This window comes from Anabrus simplex, chromosome 5 (genome assembly GCF_040414725.1).
Source record: "Anabrus simplex isolate iqAnaSimp1 chromosome 5, ASM4041472v1, whole genome shotgun sequence".
NCBI lineage: Eukaryota > Metazoa > Arthropoda > Insecta > Orthoptera > Tettigoniidae > Anabrus > Anabrus simplex.
This window is the reverse complement of record NC_090269.1, coordinates 262,959,591-262,980,104: the sequence shown is the minus strand read 5'-3', so window position 1 is coordinate 262,980,104 and position 20,514 is coordinate 262,959,591. Positions and strand designations below refer to the sequence as shown.

Here is a 20,514-nt window from a genome sequence, read left to right as displayed (position 1 = left end):
AAATCTGTGTATGCAAGTTGACAGCATTTTGTGTGCAGTGGCAGGAGTGGGAAGGAAGCAACTGTGACCTTAACTCTTAGAGTGCCGGGGAGCGCGATCGCGCTCCTCTGTAGCATAGCGAAAAGTGCCACGAGCGCGATCGCACTCCGTGTTGCAGCTGTCTATGTAAGTCGTAATAGTTTGCACATATCTGACAGATGGCAGCTCTAGTCGGCATCACTCTGTAGTAGATACTACATAGTTTCTAAATCTACCACCAGAATCTCTGTGCGACATGTTGTGTTGATGTTATGATTTTTTCTATTTCAGCTGTTTAGCGCGTACCTGTAGACCATGTGTTCGTAATAATGGCGACTACTTCTCGTATTATGTTTGAAATTCATGACGATTTGGTACAATATATTAATTGAGTGATGACTCTGATTATATCGAGTCAGGCGACGATTCAGATGATACTGAGAGTAATAATAACGCCGGTAACGTTTCAAACAATGACGATTGTAGTTATGTTATACGACTTACTCGTGTGACAGTGATGCATGAAATTTCCGATAAATACGGTAATGATAGTGACGGGAATAATGATGGAATTGACGGAGACACAGTAATGACGATGACCAGATTCCCGATTTCCGTAAAATTCAGTCTGATCACGACGTGCAATTTTTGCCCTTTCCTGCATTCCTTGAGACGCCCGGCCCTAAACGTGCACTTCCTCCTGATTCTAGACCAAGTCAGTATTTTAATCCATTTTTACAAGAACTATTATTCTTAAAACACTGATATTTTACAAACTACTAAACAATGCATCAGTGTGCACAGTAATACCAAATTTAGGTGAGTACGATCAAAATACTAGGATGTACTGAGATCCAAATTTGAATTTTAAAATTTTTCAAAAATTGCATGAATACATTTAATTTTTTTGCTCGGAAGTACGAATTATTTTCGTGATGTTAATATAATGAGTGAAGAGAGGAATCACCTAGCTACAAGAAAATACAAACTACAATGAGATATCTTGAAAAGTGAGGATAGGATATGCTTTTATCTTCGGAGCTGCATAATAGGCATTTTCTCTCTGGCATTCTTAGCAACCACGGCAGTAAGGGAGCCGGCACTAAGAGGGTTAATTACGGTACAGCCCCAGCAATTGGCTGGTGTGAAAATAGGAAATCATCTTCAGGGCCACTGACAGTGAGGTTCAAACCACTACCTCCCAAATGCAAGCTGACAACTATGTGAACCAAAATACACAACCACCTACTCCGTGAAGTAAAAAAAAAAAAAAAAAAGTAATCTAGAGGGTTTGAATTTCTTTATGAATATATTCTTATACCAATAATGGCTTCTCTCACCTTGAATTCAGGGTTCTTTGTCGGTTAAAATACTCTAATCCAAACTGGAGACACATCAGGCACAGAGGAAGAACTTCTACTTGTTTCAGCAGCAGCTATCTGGTTTATTATGGGAGCAACATCATCTTGGTACAATCGCATTTTTCCCAGACGTGAAAATGTTACTGAATTTGTGATCCTTTCTGAAAGGAGCATGATATCCAACTTGGGTAAGAGCCGTCGCCACAGTTGCATGATTACAGGAAAAGGCCTTCCTGAACTTCAAAGGATAAGTTGCACTTTTGGGGAGCAAGCCATTAGCCTCAGGAATGTTCAGTTTGCTTGCCGGTTAGCAGCAAGTTTGTTGAAGAGCAGATTGAGCCTGTTTGTGCTTTTTTTTTTTTTCGAATTCCATTCAGAAGGTAGAACTGTATTTTGTGTTGAGTGATATGGTACAGTGAAGTGTAGCTAATATTTGTTGTGTGATATGGTAGTCTATATCTGGATAAGGAGCATAATCGTGTGAAATAGACTAGCATGGTGCGTATTTGTCTTGTGATAGCAAAGTTATGGACATGAAAAATGTGAAATTCCTTAATAACTTAATGAAGACAAAATTAAAATCCATCAGAAAGTGGACTGGCATAAGTGCGCAAAGGCAACACCACCTACAAAGGTTGTGGATACTGAAACTCGCAGCTTCGAGTTTCAACTCAATCACTCAAGTTGGTCTAAGTTTTGTTCGATTCAGGTCCTTGTAACTCACATATATCCCACGCTTCCAACGGCCCTGTTCGGACCGAGTACTTCAGGCCTCCATTTGCCCAGCACGGTAAATACCGGAGCTCATACATCTCTCGATTGATATTGGTCAATTTCAGGTTGAGAATTCCTGGTCGATTGGGCCGTTCGCCTTGATGACCACATGTGAGACCAGCTTACTTTGACATCTTTGTTTATCTTGTTCATTTTCGTTTTTATACTCTTAGTTTAACATAAGAAATTTCATCTTTTATGTCCGGCTCCATGACTAAATGGTTAGCGTGCTGGCCTTTGGCCACAGGAGTCCCAGGTTCGATTCCTGGCGGGGTCGGGAATTTTAACCATAATTGGTTAATTTCGCTGACACGGGGGCTGGGTGTATGTGTCGTCTTCATCATCATTTCATCCTCATCATGAAGCGCAGGTCGCCTACGGGTGTCAATTCGAAAGACCTGCATCTGGCGAGCCGAACTTGTCCTCGGACACTCCCGGCACTAAAAGCCATACGCCATTTCATTTCATCTTTTCTTTTATCCATATTGAACCAAGATCAACAATGTTGCCTGATTGTATTACAACATATTAACTTTATTTAGCAGTACTAGTTTCGGTGTTTCTTTAGCGCAATCAGCAGCAGCATGAAAGTCATGAAAAACTGGCAATTAATATAAAATATACAACTCCTATAGACCTTATATTAATATATATATGTATGTATGTTAGGTAATCAGCCCGAAGGCTGGTTTAATCCTCTGCAGCTATTTAGATAAAATACAAAGTTATTGTCTCATATTTCTACAAGTTCACAAACTTGTGGGTCAAATGTCACAATTAAAAACAACCTGAAGATAAAGAAATAATGTTTGTGTGCGTTCAAAGTTTTTCATCTTGGGGTACTGTCCGCTTCTGTAGCGTAACGGTTAGTGTTATTAGCCGCCGTCTTCGGGGTTCCAGGTTCGATTCACGGTACCGCCAGAAATTTAAGAATGGCAGGAGGGCTGGTATGTGGTTGAAATGGTACATGCAGCTCACCTCCAATGGGGGTGTGCCTGAAAAGAGCTGCACTACCTCGGGATGAGAACACGAGTTTACTACTATCTTGAGGTACTGCGTTTGATCTTGTTTCTTGTTTACTTGGTGTTGCTTGATATTATTCCTTTTATTTTTAACACCTTGTGTGTTAATTCAATAGCACTGGCCTTCAAGGTCGAATATACGGAGTTAAAACTGTATACCTCTTTCACTCCCGACACATATACTATGAAAGTATGGGTGCGTAATTGCCATTTCCTAAGTAATTAAGGTCTAAATATTACTAAAAATTAAATTTTTCCATTTTACAAACACCACTCAGGGTATTTTTGACCCCTCACAATTGTGAGGGTCAGTAGTAAAGCATGTTGTTGTTTGAGTCATCAGTCCATAGACTGGTTTGATGCAGCCCTCCATGCCACCCTATCCTGTGCTAACCTTTTCATTTCTACTTAACTATTGCATCCTACATCTGCTCTAATCTGTTTGTTATATTCATACCTTGGTCTACCCCTACCGTTCTTGCCACCTACACTTCCTTCAAAAACCAACTGAACAAGTCCTGGGTGTCTTAAGATGTGTCCTATCATTCTATCTCTTCTTCTCGTCAAATTTAGCCAATGATGTAGATGTTGATTCCCATTGGGAACCTAGAATATTTGTCCCGAATGAGTAAATTTATAATACCAATATAATGGTGTGCTAAGTCCCAACTGACGAGCCTAACTTAGCACACGAGGGCGAAACGCAGGCAATCAGGAATGAGTTAGCTGGAAAATTTATAATGTCCAATAACGGACCATTATATTGGTATTATAAATTTACTCATTCGGGACAAATATTCTAGGTTCCCAATGGGAATCAACATCTACATCATTTGATGGCCAGGCAGGCATCTATTTTTGGAAGTGAGACATAGCTCTCATAGTGCATTGGCACTGCTGGTGGCTTCAAATAGCCTATGCAGTGGCCTCCACGGTATGCACTAGCCTTGCGTCTTGGGTGGTGTGCTAAGTCCCAACTGACGAGCCTAACTTAGCACACGAGGGCGAAACGCAGGCAATCAGGAATGAGTTAGCTGGAAAATTTATAATGTCCAATAACGGACCATTATATTGGTATTATAAATTTAGCCAAATCGATCTCCTCTCACCAATTCGATTCAGTATCTCTTCATTCGTGATTCGATCTATCCATCTCACCTTCAGCATTCTTCTGTAACACCACATTTCAAAAGCTTCTATTCTCTTTCTTTCTGAGCTAGTTATCGTCCATGTTTCACTTCCAAACAATGCCACGCTCCACACAAAAGTCTTCAAAAACATCTTTCTAATTCCGATATCAATGTTTGAAGTGAGCAAATTTCTTTTCTTAAGAAAGCTCTTCCTTGCTTGTGCTAGTCTGCATTTTATGTCCTCCTTACTTCTGCCATCGTTGGTTATTTTATTACCCAAGTAACAATATTCATCTACTTCCTTTAAGACTTCGTTTCCTAATCTAATATTTCCTACATCACCTGCCTTCGTTCGACTGCACTCCATTACTTTTGTTTTGGACTTATTTATTTTCATCTTGTACTCCTTACCTAAGACTTCATCCATACCATTCAGCAACTTCGAGATCTTCTGCAGTCTCAGATAAAATAACAATATCATCGGCAAATCTCAAGGTTTTGATTTCCTCTCCTTGGACTGTGATTCCCTTTCCAAATTCCTCTTTGATTTCCTTTACTGCCTGTTCTATGTAAACATTGAAAAGGAGAGGGGACAAACTGCAGCCTTGCCTCACTCCTTTCTGGATTGCTGCTTCTTTTTGAAAGCCCTCGATTCTTATCACTGCAGACTGATTTTTATACAGGTTGTAGATAATTCTTCGTTCTCGGTATCTGATCCCTATCATCTTCAGAATCATAAATAGCCTGGTCCAATCAACATTATCGAATGCCTTTTCTAGATCTACGAATGCCATGTACGTGAGCTTGTCCTTCTTGATTCGATCCTCTAAGATCAGACGTAAAGTCAGGATTGCTTCACGTGTTCCTACATTTCTTCTGAAGCCAAATTGATCTTCCCCCAACTCAGCTTCAACTTGTTTTTCCATTCTTCTGTAAATAATACGTGTTAAAATTTTGCAGGCATGAGATACTAAACTAATAGTGCGGTAGTTTTCACACCTGTCAGCACCGGCTTTCTTGGGAATAGGTATAACAACATTCTGCCGAAAATCGGATGGGACTTCTCCTGTCTCATACATCTTGAACACTAAATGAAATAACCTTACCATGCTGGTTTCTCCTAAGGCAGTCAGTAATTCAGAGGGAATATCATCAATTCCAGGTGCCTTGTTCCTATTTAGGTCACTCACAGCTCTGTCAAACTCTAACCTCAAAATTGGGTCTCCCATTTCATCAGCATCAACAGCCTCTTCATGTTCCAGAACGAAATTATCTACATCGTTACCTTGATACAACTGTTGGATATGCTCCTGCCATCTGTCTGCTTTGTCTTCTTTCCCTAGAAGTGGCTTTCCATCTGAGCTCGTAATATTCATGCACCTAGATTTCCTTTCTCCAAAGGTTTCCTTGATTTTCCAGTATGCAGCATCTACCTTTCCCAGGACCATACAGCCTTCGACATCCTTGCACTTCTCCTTCAGCCATTCTTCCTTAGCTACCTTGCACTTTCTATCCACTTCATTCTTTAATCGCCTGTATTCTTTTCTGCCCTCTTCATTTCTAGCATTCTTGTATTTTCGTCGTTCATCAATCAGGTCTAGTATCTCCTGAGTTATCCACTGATTCTTAGTTGATCTTTTCTTCCTTCCTAACATTTCTTCAGCAGCCCTACTGACTTCATTTTTCATGACTCTCCACTCTTCCTCTACTGTGTTTCCTTCGGCCTTTTCATTTAGTCCTTGTGCAACATGTTCCTTGAAACGATCCATCACACACTTTTCTTTCAACTTGTCTAGATCCCATCTTTTTGCATTCTTTCCTTTCTTCAATTTCTTCAACTTCAGATGGCATTTCATGACCAACAAGTTGTGGTCAGAGTCCACGTCTGCTCCTGGGAAAGTTTTGCAAACCAACATCTGGTTTCTGAATCTCTGCCTAATCATAATGAAGTCTATTTGATACCTTCCAGTGTCTCCAGGTCTCGTCCACGTATACAGACGTCGTTTGTGGTGTTTGAACCAAGTATTGGCGAGGACTAAATTATGGTCAGTGCAGAATTCAACCAGCCGACTTCCTCTTTCGTTCCTTTGTCCCAATCCAAATTCTCCTACTGTGCTACCTTCTCTTCCTTGGCCTACCACTGCGTTCCAGTCTCCCATCACAATTAGATTCTCGTCACCTTTGACATATTGTATTAAATCTTCTATCTTCTCATATATTCTTTCAATTTCTTCATCATCCGCTGAACTAGTAGGCATATAGACCTGCACTATTGTGGTCGGCATTAGTTTGGTGTCTATCTTGGCGACAATAATTCTTTCACTATGCTGGTCGTAGTAGCTTATCCGCTGCCCTATTTTCTTATTCATTATTAAACCAACTCCTGCATTACCCTTGTTTGATTTCGTGTTGATAATTCGGTAGTCGCCTGACCAAAAATCCTGTTCTTCCTGCCAACGTACTTCACTTATACCAACTACATCTAACTTTAGCCTATCCATCTCACTTTTCAGATTCTCTAACCTATCACAACGATTCAAACTTCTAACATTCCACGCTCCGACTCGCAGAATGTCAGTATCCATCTTCCTGATGATCGCCCCATCTCGTGTAGTCCCCATCCGGAGATCCGAATGGGGGACTAGTTTACCTCCGGAATATTTTACCCGGGAGGAAGCCATCATCAGTACATCTTTCATACAGAGAGAGCTGCATGTCCTCGGGAGGTGGTTACGGCTGTAGTTTCCCGTTGCTTTCAGCCGTGTAGCAGTATCAACACAGCTAAGCCATGTTGAGTATTATTACAAGGCCGTATCAGTCAATCATCTAGACTGCTGCCCTTGCAACTACCGAAAGGCTGCTACCCCCCTTTCGATGAACCATTCGTTAGTCTGGTCTCTCAACAGATACCCATCCGATATGGTTGCACCTGCGGCTCGGCTATCTGCATCATTGGGACACGCAAGCCTCCCCACCGCGGCAAGGTCACATGGTTCGCAGAGGACCCTCACAATTGTATCAGATTCACTAAGGCAATGAGGATGGTTGCAATCTTGCATTTGTCATCCTAAAATGTGTTTCATGAATGATAAATCAGTTTTTGCCATCATATCTTTAATTAAAGTAAATTTTTGAAATACAGCAAATTATAACAACATAAATACTGATTACAGCAGGGTAATGTCACTTTAGGATTTGTTTTCATAACGGAATTTCTACAGTGCATTAGTATGACTACTACACTGTGTGGAACAAACAGAAACAATTAAAAGAGGTAAACACTGCATTTCATGCATCGTGTGTGAGATCTCCATTGGCAGCCATGAAGTGTGCAACATATTGGCATCTTCAAATTATCTACAACTGGATAATGTTCAAAACCATCAAGTTGTTTATCTTGTCCAGGCATATCTGCAGGTCTTTCTTGTGGGGGTGAAAGTTTCCCATTCTCCTCACTGAAATCGTCATACCTTGCCAATCTGGGCTCATCAGTTGGTAACTAGCACACCTCCAGTACTCATGACTAGTGCATGTAGTGGAGGCCACTACACAAGCTACTTGGAGCCTCACGCAGCATAGTATCAATGCACTATGAGAGACGTGGTCTCTTTAAAAACAATGTAGGCCTATACTTGCTACGCCATCAGATGATATCGATTTTGGTTCCTACAACATATCTAAACTCATGAATACGAATCCCAGAATACTAACAGCAAGAGCCAAACTGAAAATACATCAAAATGGAATCCCTATAAGACCAATAATCAACTTTGGAAATAGTCCTACTTACAAAACATGTCAGTTATTTCACAATTTTTTTTATTGAAACACTACACCTTTCAGAATAGGTCAGTTACAAACTCTACAGAATTTTGCAATGATACCAAGAGTATTAAATTAAAACCACCATACACTATCAATTCTTTCAATATTACTATGCTCTGCACAATTTTACTTCTAAACTGACTGTTTGCAAAACATGTGAGCATCGCCTTAACTACGTTGCCAGCAGTCTGCTGCTGCGAGGACAGCTGAGACAATATGACCATAACACACAGCCCTTGTAAAATGTACTACCGTACTCAGGAAAGCTAAGGAATCACAAGTGAAAACCAATTCATAAAAACTTCAAATATGCTGTATGCACCTAATAACAATATACGACACAAAAACTAGAATACCTTATTAAGAATTTTAAAAATAAGAATTACTTTTGGATAAAGGCTGACACAGCAAGGAGCTTATGGCCTACAAAGGGAACACTCCACTGATATCAGAGGCACATCTTTGCTGCTTATCTTTTCCTAATTACACTGAGACATCATATACACAGACAAACAGTACACTAACCAACAGATGGATGTAAATAAGCCAACAGCTACACGGAGCTTTTACACCTACACAAAAATAGACTATTTTACTAATTTATGCCATTCTAAGCTGTAAACTATGCTACACTGTACTATACTGGAGAGATAAACGTTAGATATAACAGTATGAAAAACACAAATTACTGAAGAAAATACAAAAGATCGCGAACTGTACCGAAAACCATACACGCCAAGCGAGAAAGCTTAACCACGTGGTGAATGTACACAATATAACTGGCAACTAGGTTTCGATACCGCGCTTAACCGATATCGATCAATATGAATGGCAGCTTGGGATTGGCTGGATGTCTGTGTTTTCACACACAACCACCAGATACATCAATATGTGTTCAATAAAGTAGATATTATATTGACAAGGCGGATCCTAAATACATAACCTTGATTAAAGTCGCTATGGACCAATTATACCCGTTATGATCAAAATCATAGATCCAAACCTGACATTATTATAGTCATCAAGATCAGGAGGTAGAGTGGGCGACCAATGGCAATAGAGTGATGAAGATATTCAATAAGTTGCTGGAAGGATCCCGAATAGCTGGAAAACCAAAGCTAAAACGGGAGAAATGTGTGTGTCAAGGCATCCTGGGAATTAAGAACCAGAAGAGCATGGCACTGAAATGAAATGTCGTATGGCTTTTAGTGCCGGGATATCCCAGGACGGGTTCGGCTCGCCAGGTGCAGGTCTTTCTATTTGACACCCGTCGGTGACCTGCGCGTCGTGATGAGGATGAAATGATGATGAAGACAACACATACACCCAGCCCCCCGTGCCATAGGAATAAACCAATTAAGGTTAAAATCCCCAACCCAGCCGGGAATCGAACCCGGGACCCTCTGAATCGAAGGCCAGTACGCTGACCGTTCAGCCAACGAGTCGGACAGCATGGCACTGAACAATAAAGACCGGCAGGAAATTCTGAGGAAAGCCCAGGCCCACAAAGAACTGTTAAGCCATTGACGATGATGACATACATATTTGAAAAGTAAACAATTATCCTAGGCATTACAGTCATCAACAAAGGGGATTTATTATGGAAATAATGATGCACAATATCTCTGAGTAACAAAAGGTTTCATACCATTTCATCATCATTATCTTCATTTCCCATTTCCAGCTTTCCGGGACGGCTTGTGAATCAAGGACCTCCTTCGCTGCCTGTCTCTCCACCACTCTTCTCTTTTTTTAAGTACATCTTCTGGTTTTCCTCCCTCTCTTCCCTATGCACTCCCACACTGTATCTGTCCATCTCTTTTGGGGTCTTTCTCGTGGTCTCTTTCCTGTCAACTTCTCTGAAGAAACTTTTTTTAGAAACTCCATTCTCATCATGTGCCCATATCACTTTAGCTTTGTTGTTTCTATCCTGCCTTGAAGTTTCAAGATTCCTGTCCTCTGATTTTAAGAGGGGAAATTCTAAAAGAATAAACAGCTTTCTGTTTGATTTACTAGAAATGAATCCTACATAAAACATTGATTAGTTAAAACAATGCATAATTTAGCTATTTATCCATTTTGACTCCTTTCATTCACATACTTGTACAGCCCATTATCAATGACCAGATGTTTTGCTTTTTGGCCATGAGATGCCCGGCGATTACTATTTGTTTCTTGAAGTCGAGGTTTGCATATCCGCCAGCCGAAAATACAACTCCCACTGCATAATTTCCAATATTCTCTGTATATATATATATATATATATATATATACAGAGAATATATCTTTTTTTTGTTGTTGTTGTTGCTAGTGGCTTTACATCGCACCGACACAGATAGGTCTTATGGCGACAATGGGACAGGAAAGGCCTAGGAGTTTGAAGGAAGCATCCGTGGCCTTAATTAAGGTACAGATCCAGCATTTTCCTGGTGTGAAAATGGGAAACCACAGAAAACCATCTTCAGGGCTGCCAACAGTGGGATTAGAACCCACTATCTCCTGGGTGCAAGTTCAAAGCCGCGTGCCCCTAACCGCACGGCCAACTCGCCCGGTGCATATTTCTTTAGCTGAGAACAAGTGATAACAAGACCTTGTTGCACTTACAGCCAAACTTAACATGTGATTCAAACCTCTCCTCAGACAAGGTAACTTGACACCATGCACAAAGTTGAAGTATAATGGGATTCAGGTAATGGGATTCCAGCATTAGGATTCATACCTCTCTTCTAATGGATGCCACATGCAACGTTGAAGAATAACAGGATTCAGGTATGAGAACGGTAACAACCTTATCCTGAATAATACAAGCAAAACCATTTACTGAACCCCAGTTTCGAAAAAAAATATGCAAGGATTATTTTCATACATGTGGTACTTTGCATCTTAAGCAATTTATGACACGGTTTCACATCAAAGTATCAATGACGGGCCAATTATCTCAATGCTAATCTCATTTCTTTTATATTACCTGCATTCAGTACATTGGGATTAAAATTTTGCCACAAAATGCATATACCTGAGTAAATACAGCTTAATCGAAGACTGGGAGCAAGAAAGAAAGAAAGAAAGATACGAATACGCATAAAGGATAAACAGAATAACAGGCAAGTGTGACCAAAGATACAGTGATCTTATCAAGAAATATAATGTTAACTCAAAAGTCAGCTTTGTAACTTACAGAGCCATCCACAGTATTGCCAGGTGTTAACCGCACCCTCACCCACTTCTTGTTCACAACTTCCAGTTTCTCCACAACTCCTTTGGCAAGGTAACTGTGAAAATTAAAATGAAACTTGTTAATTAATTCAGAAGAAAAAGAGCATTGAAAACAAACTTAAAAATTTGTTAAAGAACGTATTTACTCGCGTATTAGACCCCCTTTTCCCCCCCACTTTTACAGCCAAAAAAGGTAAACGGGGTCTAATATGCAATAACTTCAAATTCTGTGCAGTGAACACTTGACTTCTAGGCTATTAAGAGCAATAAATTGGGCATGTAAACATTGTATACTATTCTTTAACAAACTTACGAATGTATTTGAGTTATACTGCCTATTTTCAATGGAAATAATAATAATAATAATAATAATAATAATAATAATAATAATAATAATAATAATAATAATAATAATAATTAATAATAATAATGGTGTATGGCCTCCAGAGAGGTCTGGTACAGGTCTTCCGATCTGACGCCATATAAGCGACCTGTACGTCTGTGCCTAGCAACAATGAATCTATACATTTTACCCTGTTGAAAGCATGTTGGACTGTCATATCCCAACACACGTTGAATTTAAAATCGCTCCTTGACTTGTATTACCTATCTTACATATGTTGCCTAGCGACAATGAATCTATACCTTGTAACCTGGTGACAGCTTATTGGACCATCATATCCCCCCATTTTCTGCTGGTTTTTCATTTATAGCGCCCCAAAGAATGCAAAAATGAAAAATCCAGTGTCAAGGTGCGTTTGGATTCCCTTCCATCCACCTATGTTAAAAATAACAGATCTCTGTATGCTGTAGATTTGGCTGGACATCACGCACACACACATATAGACAAATACTTCCTTTCATCATTACAGATCCTTCTCCATTAATTGCTTCATGCTGAAGATTGGGTCCACTGTAGATGTTCCACTTTTAAAGAAATACTGTTTGTTCCTCTTGCAACTCTCCTTCTACCTTTCTTCTTGTTCTCGTATCTAATATCCTTTCCAGCATTTTTGCCACTTGTGATAAGAGTGTGATTCCTATAGAGGATCACACACTTTTTTGTCTGCCTTCTTAAAAACAGATACTATTATTCCCTTTCCCCACCTTTCTGGCACATGTTTCTGTTTCTATATGCACTTTAACAACCTGGGCAAGAACAAAATATTAACTAGTTGTACACTATTTTATACTGCATTCTGAGATATATTTGGAACAAGTTTCACCAAATTGTCAGCAACTTTAAAGTTATGTTTAAGGCTGTAATATTTCAGCATGACGATATAGTTGCTCAAAGAAAGAAAGCGCACAAGGTATTGTACTTTATGTTTCTTGCATTTAATATTTTATCAAAATTATTAATAGATACCCCTGTGGATATGCACAACAAACATTAGATCTATATGCTCATTTGTTTCTGAAAATAGTGTACCTGCATACAACTTATACATTACCATGAACTCATTTTTACCTTTTAATTTTTTGAGCTAGCATACATAATTTTCATGTAAAAATGTTACGTAACTTCATTTAATTTTTAGAAAGTGTCCTCTTTTTCGTATCACATAATACAGTGAAACACTGTTAGTGCATTCCTCATTTACAAGTTTTCCCGCTTAGCACGTTGTAAATTCAAAGTCCCGATTCTCATTGTATAAAATCTATATAAAAATACCTCACTTATTACGTAACGAATTTTTGCTATTACCGCATAGTACGATCACATTTTTCCTAGCCCTGAAAATGTTATTTGTCATCCCTTGTGAAACAACCGTGATATCCAACTCGGGTAAGATCCGTTGCCACAGTTGCATGATTAGGGGAAAAGGCCTTAAATTCCTGAACTTCACAGGATAAGTTGCATGTTCGGGGAGTCAGCCGTTAGCATAACGAATAGGAGAAGTGTTATCTCTTCTCCCTCAATAGCATGTATTGAATACGGATCGGGTCGTCATTCTCCGCTACGCAGTGCTCCAGTCGACTTTGGCTACATGATCTCCATGTGTGTTCATGTGCGATATCAGAAGTTTTTTTAATCGGTTGGAGCGTTTTGGTGGTGTTCTCTGCTAACTTTTATTGGTATACAAGTGCTTACACTTTTACTTCATAGTATTAATACAACAGAACCTGCTTAACCGAACATTGCTTAACCGAAGGCCGGCTTAACCGAAATGCTCTTGCAAAATTGTATCTTAATATTTTGTTTTTACCCTCTCGTTCTTAGCCATCGATATTAGTAATTCTCTTGCTATATGTGCTGAGAGCTACTAGACAAACCCTATTTTTATATTATGACTTATGCCAGAATGCACATGTAGCATAAAACAAAAGTTTCTTACTCTTAATTCGTTCCATGATACATTTTTCTTGAACAAGCAGGAATTATTATTACTGTATTATTCGTCAAGAAGATTATGTAGACTGTGGTTAACGTTGCTTCAGTTGCAGGAGTTTCATCTTGTTTGCTGCTCGGACTATACTGCAGATTCTGTTAGGAGAAAAGGGTAGTCCAACAACCCTCCTCCGTTCATATTTTTCTTTCACCCAAAGTCGTTCCACTGGCCTTGCAGTTCTATACTATAGTTCCAATGCTTTTCTTACCCCATTGCAACATTAACTACCTGCTCATAATGGTACTGCACGTTGTTATTATCCTACCAAGCAAGGTACAGCATACAGTAATCAGTTGTGTTAAAAGTACAGTGGCAAGTGCGTGCTTATTGAATGTCAACTAAATGAAAACACTTTGTTGTAAGCATCGAGAAAAAATCGAAGCAGTGAGACAGGTGGAAAATGGTGTGATATTACAAAATGTTGCTGTGGATTATGGAGTTGGTGTGTCAACAGTGGCGGATTGGGTGAATCTAAATTAATTGAGCATTCCTCCAATATACCAAATTGCAAAACTATGAAAGAGGTTGGGTATGAAAAGGTAAACGAAGCGGTATTTCTTTGGTTTACACAACAACATCCATAACTGACTAATTTATTTCTACTTCCCAGCTTCGTCATGAGGGTAGGTTTCAGCACTCACTGAGTACTTGACAAAACTTCAGTCTTGACGTAAAAAGTTTAGGATAAGAAAAAGGCCATATAAACATAGGAAAAGGAAGAGATTAACTTGAACACAGGTAGTAAAAGAGCAGGAACACAGGGCAAACATGAAAGGAGAAAAGGAACTCTAATGTAAATAATGGGAAGAAACAAATAAGTGCATTAGATTTTAAGTCTAAAGAGCACAATACAAATTCCTTCAAGACTATCTCTGTGTAGCCCATTTCATAGGTCAGTGTTCCAAGAAGAGCTACAAAAGAACCCAACACGCTAATGTAGGCCTATGTAATGGAAAGGAACATATAAGTGTACCTGATTTTTAAGTCTAAAGAGCATAATACCTACTTATTTACAAATTCCTTCCAGGCTATCTCTGTGTAGCCCATTTCATAGAAGGCCAATGTTCCTAGAAGAGCCACAGTTCCAACCATTCCAAATATTATCCATTTCTCACGTTCTCCACCTTCACCAAAACCTTTACCAGTTCCAGGACCAGCCCTGAAGAGAGAAAAAAAAATCATACGAGAATCACAACATTAAAAAATTCTACATCACATTCAATGCCAAATCATAGTAAGAACCCAAACAGTATCACACAGTGGGAACATATAACTTTGGTACAGACAGTTCTGATGCTTTGTGACCGAAAACACACTCCATAACCCATGATACTTTGATGTTTGAACTACAACCTGAATAGTGGTATTATAACTGCTTCACATATCTCAATTTGTTAAGAAGGAATCCATACTTTTGTGTCAAATCAGTTAATGTAACTTCACAGTCTGTCAGTCTGTTGAAAACACTACTTATAACACATACAACATACCTATAAAAACACACACACACATTGAAAGACATGTTCTGTTCTATAAGAACATCCTCAGATATTATGAACAAGTGAAACAAATTATGATTGTAATACTCTTTCAATGAGACCTTAGTCTGGCTCCATGGCTAAATGGTTAGCGTGGTGGCCTTTGGTCACAGGGGTCCCAGGTTCAATTCCCGGCAGGGTCGGGAATTTTAACCATAATTGGTTAATTCCCCTGGCATGGGGACTGGGTGTATGCATCGTCTTAATCATTATTTCATCCTCATCATTATGCACAGGTCGCCTACGGGTGTCAATTCAAAAGATCTGCACATGGGGAGCCGAAGTCCTCTAACACATCCCGGCACTAAAAGCCATATGCCATTTCATTTCACTGAGCTGTCAATCACCCGTTACCTGCAGCGACCTTTACATCACACATCTCAGCCAACACACATTTTAAATGTAATGGTTGTAGTACTGCAATGCAGGATTCACAAGCCCAATGATTTACTAAATTTCAAGAACACTATCATGAATATTAAATCTTCTTTAACATAAACAATCTTTCATATACAACCTGAATTAGAAAATTTCCACACCTGTCATTATGAAAACTAAAATATTGAACATATCAGTTAATGGTCCTTTGCCAATTCAAATCACTGGCATTTACTGTTGAGTCAACAGTCACAGACACTGTTTCTAGATGTTTTTGAAGAAACCAGAGAAAGTTCATTCAGCCAGCTCAAAAGCTAATCAAGGCTGCCTTTGGATGTGTTGCATATAAGTCTTTCATTTGATCAACATAAAACTCAATTATTCCCTGATAGCTTTCCATGTCTGTTGTCAAGAACATAACCATTCAGGTATAATACGTATTATGGGGCATCCCAGTGCCTTATTATAGAATACTACAGGGAAAGAAAAGTAGGTAGATGGGAAATAAAACCTTTGTTTCTTCACGATATGGATTAATATTGTTGTTATTATTTATCATCAGAACATGCATAAATAAAAAAGGAGTCTGGAGAAACCTTCCTAATGAAACAATTTATCAAGAGATTGACCCAAAAACCAGCACAATGAAGAAGAAAAGAATCTCGTTTTTCTTTCACATCTTGCAACTGCCAGGAAATAGACTTTTATGACAACTAGAGATGAGAAATATTGGAAAGACAACAAGAGGGCAATAGATCCACAAAATTTAGCAAGATCTCAAAGCAGTCGGACTCGAGATAGCAGATGCAGAGAACAGAAATAAAAAAGTTAAGGACAGGAATTGGCAGCAATTTGGCCACGATCTATCAAAGGTACCGTCCCGGCATTCACCTAGAATTGAGAATGGGAAACCGTGGAAAACCATTCCCAGGACGGCTAAGGTGGGATTTGAACCCACGCTCTTCTGAATGCAACGCACTACTAATTCACTGATGGTGAATTAGAAAATGAAACCAGCACTCCATCAGAAGAAACAATGACTCGTGGAGAGGCAACAATGCAACTGGACAAACTGATAGCCTATTTAGAATCCATTACAAGACATTAGAATCCTTCACTGAAACCACACCAGCAGAACTGTTGTTAGTAAAACACACAACAGAGTTGTAAATGTAAGAAAAGTGTTCTTATATTTTTTGTACAATGGAAAAAAAGGTATTACTGTACAACTTATGTTAACACGTGATGAATTTTTTTTAGTTTTTCCGGATTATCCAAATTTTCGATAATCCGAATCAGATCTGGTCCCACTTAACCAGATAAACAAGGTTCTTGTGTATTATTAATCGACTCAGTCTTCGAATGTCAACGGAAGAGCCTGCTAGTAGACATAGCGAGGAAACGATACCAAAGATGATCAATCGCATTCAATGTAATCACTGGGGTGCATAAGTATAAGTAATGTATATGCTTAATCGCTCGTAATAACAGATGTGTCGGTGATAGGGCTCTCGCTGTAATTGAAGGATAATACAGAGTTTAATATAGGAATTTTCAAGGGACAAAAAAACTGTCGTTATAGCGTGGTTCTCATTATATGCGGTACTCGCTACAGCGGACCTCTACTGTATGATTAAATTCTTTTTTTTACTTTACGTCGCACCGACACAGATATGTCTTATGGCGACGATGGGATAGGAAAGGCCTAGGAATGCGAAGGAAGCAGCCGTGGCCTTAATTAAGGTACAGCCCCAGCATTTGCCTGGTGTGAAAATGGGAAACCATGGAAAACCATCTTTAGGGCTGCCAACAGGGGGTTCAAACCCACCATCTCTCGATTACTGGATACTGGCCCCACTTAAGCGACTGCAGCTATCGAGCTATGTATTGGGTTTTGAGTGATGCCCGTCTTCTGAGGACAAAGTGTGAGTGTTGTCTTCATTTTCCTCATCCTGAATTAATGGTTTTATATCAATTTTGTGGATGCCTATTTCTTGAATAGATAGTTTTTGTTATTCTGTATTCCATGAATTTCATGGAACTCTGAACCCATAGATCGATAAATCGATGGGGGGAGAGCCAACTAGCAGAGAAGTTACATAAATTATAATAGTTATAATACCCGTCATGTTCGTGTGATTGGTACATTCCAGATAATATTCCATGTTTGCACCCTACAGCTATCTACATGTGAATTAAAATGTCTTTTTAATACTGTATATAGTTTTCTTCTGCATGGAACAAATAATACTGTTTTGAAATAATGACTTTATATGTTTTTACAGCTCAGTATGTGCAAAAATTGTTATGAAGTGAGAAGTGAACAGTAATTTTGGCCCTAGGAAATGATCCGGGAAGAATCTAAGATCAGCTTCAGACTCTGGCAAAAGAAAAAGGGAGGTGTGACGTGAACTAGTTTTTCACACCTCAATTCTCCAAATTATCCTGATAAGCTGAAGAACTCAGCAGAAGGTTGGATACTCAACCCCACCGGTAAACTGGGTCAGTAAGCAGACAGGTTTTGGAGGTCAGTAGAAGTCAACAGGAAAGCACCATTGAAATTAACCCTGGAAGTTCATGTTAATGGAGCTCTATATAAATGATTCCAGATGTAAAGCTTCCCCTTGTTCGGATTTCCAGGAGGGGAATACATCAAGGCTACTCTGTATGGATGAAGGAAGAAAGAATAAAAGCCTTAGAAACAGAAAACAGATTTTGAGTAGGTATATGGAATGTATTCACTCTATCATAGCAAGGAACCTAGAAAATACTAAACCCGAAATGGTAAAAAAATAACCTTGACATACTAGGAATGAGTGAAATAAGGTGGGATAAGAGTAGAGAGCTGGACAGTGGCAGATGTACATTATATTACTCAGGTGGAAAGAGTAACAGAAAAAATGGAGAAAGGATATTAATTACAAAGGATATAAAGCCTAAAGTGATGAAAGTTGAATATCCAAATGAAAGAATAATTATGCTAAGACTGAAGGGTGATAACAAAGTCCTGGTAATAATTCAAGTTGTGGCGAAACCACGTCATTCCTCCGCCACAGGAACCTAGAGGGCAGCAGCTGGACCTCGCCACACTAGGCAACACCGCTAAAAGCGTGTAGACTGCCCGTCTTCTTTATGATTTCCATGACAGCATAATTATAACAAGACGGCTGACACTTAGGACAAAGACAGTAAACAAATACATCGCGTGCCTTACTACGTAATGTTATCTACGGACAGTATTGTAGGAAAAGCTATGTAAAGTTCCCTGCAGAATAAAAATTCAGTTCTATTTAATGTTGTGTTTACTGTAGCTGGCAAGTCGGTAAGTGTTGTGATCCCCACATTTGGTGACCCCGACGTGATATATATTGTGTGATTCAGTTTTCTACATAAAGTCAGTGCTTTTCATACGCTAGTGACCGCCTTCGTTATGAAGCAATATGGAGTGCTGGCATAAGAGTTGATGGTTGTCTCTCAGAAGAAGTCTCAATTATGAAAGGAGTCGCCAAGGCTGTATTCTTTCACCCATGCTTTTCACCATCTATGCAGAAAAGATTTTTCGAGATGCTGTTTATGGAATGACTCAAGGAGTTGTAATTAATGATTTCATTATAAATAAAATCAGGTATGCCAATGACACTGTGCTACTTGCAACCAATCTCCAAGATCTACAGGAACTATTTAATGCTGTCAATGAAGCCAGCAGTGCCATGAGCTTGAGGCTTAATGTAAAGACGACCAAGTGGATGGTTATAAGTAGGAAAGATGATGGCATTCGAGGTTATCTGACAGCAGCAAATGACCAGATCGCAAGAGTGGAAACATTTAAATACCTGGGATGTCACATCAATGTTGACTGGGACTTTGGTCATGAGATCCGATGCAGAATTGAGCAGGCCAGAACTTCTTTTCAGAAACTTAGAAAACTTTTGACATGCCGTGACCTTTCCATTACACTAAGGACATGACTACTCGGGTGCTACGTATTCAGAATTCTATTATATGGTGCTGAGGCATGGACACTGACTGAGACCATGTGCAAGAAGTTGCAAACATTTGAAATGTGGATGTACCAAAGGATGCTGAAGATAGCTTAGACAGGTAAAATGACCAATATAGATGTTTTGGACCATATGAAGAGACAACCAGAAATTCTCACTACCATCAAAAGAAGGGAGCTAAAATACTTTTGTCATATGATGCGGAACAGTAAATACACCTTCTGCAAGTAATACTCCAAGAGAAAATTAACAGAAAACGCGGTCCGGGGAGAAGAAGGACATCGTGGCTGGGCAACTTGAGCCAGTGGTTTGGGGTGACAAAGCTTACTCTGTTCAGAACAGCTATGAACAAAGAACAGATCATGCTACTGATCGTCAATGTTCTGAGAGGACATGGCGCATGAAGAAGAATAAGAAGAAGATGGGGGAAAGTACTCAGAGAGGAATAGAAATATGTAGTTTTTATAGAATTAGAGAAGGCATTTGTGAGGGTTATGTGGGATGAGCTCATAAAAATACTTAAAAAGCACGGACTTGAATGCAGCAAGAGAGAGAGAGAGAGAGAGAGAGAGAGAGATGATGATGATGATGATGATGATGCTTGTTGTTTAAAGGGGCCTAACATCGAAGGTCATCGGCCCCAAGAGAGAGAGAGAGGAGACTGATAGGGGAATTGTATTACAACCAAACAGCAAGAGCAAGAATATGACAAGAATGAATACAAAAAATCTTTACTTGGAGGAAATCATTCGCAAAAGTTTAAATGGAAAGAGAGGAGTCAACACTAGAGGCAAGACAATTGAATGCATTCAGTTCACCAATGAGATGACAGTAATAGCTGAGAACATTAAGGCCCTC

General features: G+C 39.3%; 1 protein-coding gene across 1 annotated transcript in view; it reads right to left on the bottom strand.

Annotated features, from left to right (window-relative positions):
• Positions 1–20,514, bottom strand: part of Afg3l2 (AFG3 like matrix AAA peptidase subunit 2) — a 268,652-nt gene that overhangs the window by 205,754 nt on the left and 42,384 nt on the right. Inside the window, exons 3-4 of the mRNA XM_067147372.2 lie at positions 14,746–14,898; positions 11,309–11,402 (exon numbers count right to left, since the gene is read on the bottom strand). Coding sequence (XP_067003473.2) covers positions 11,309–11,402; positions 14,746–14,898 — 247 coding nt within the window. The remainder of the gene's footprint in view (positions 1–11,308; positions 11,403–14,745; positions 14,899–20,514) is intronic.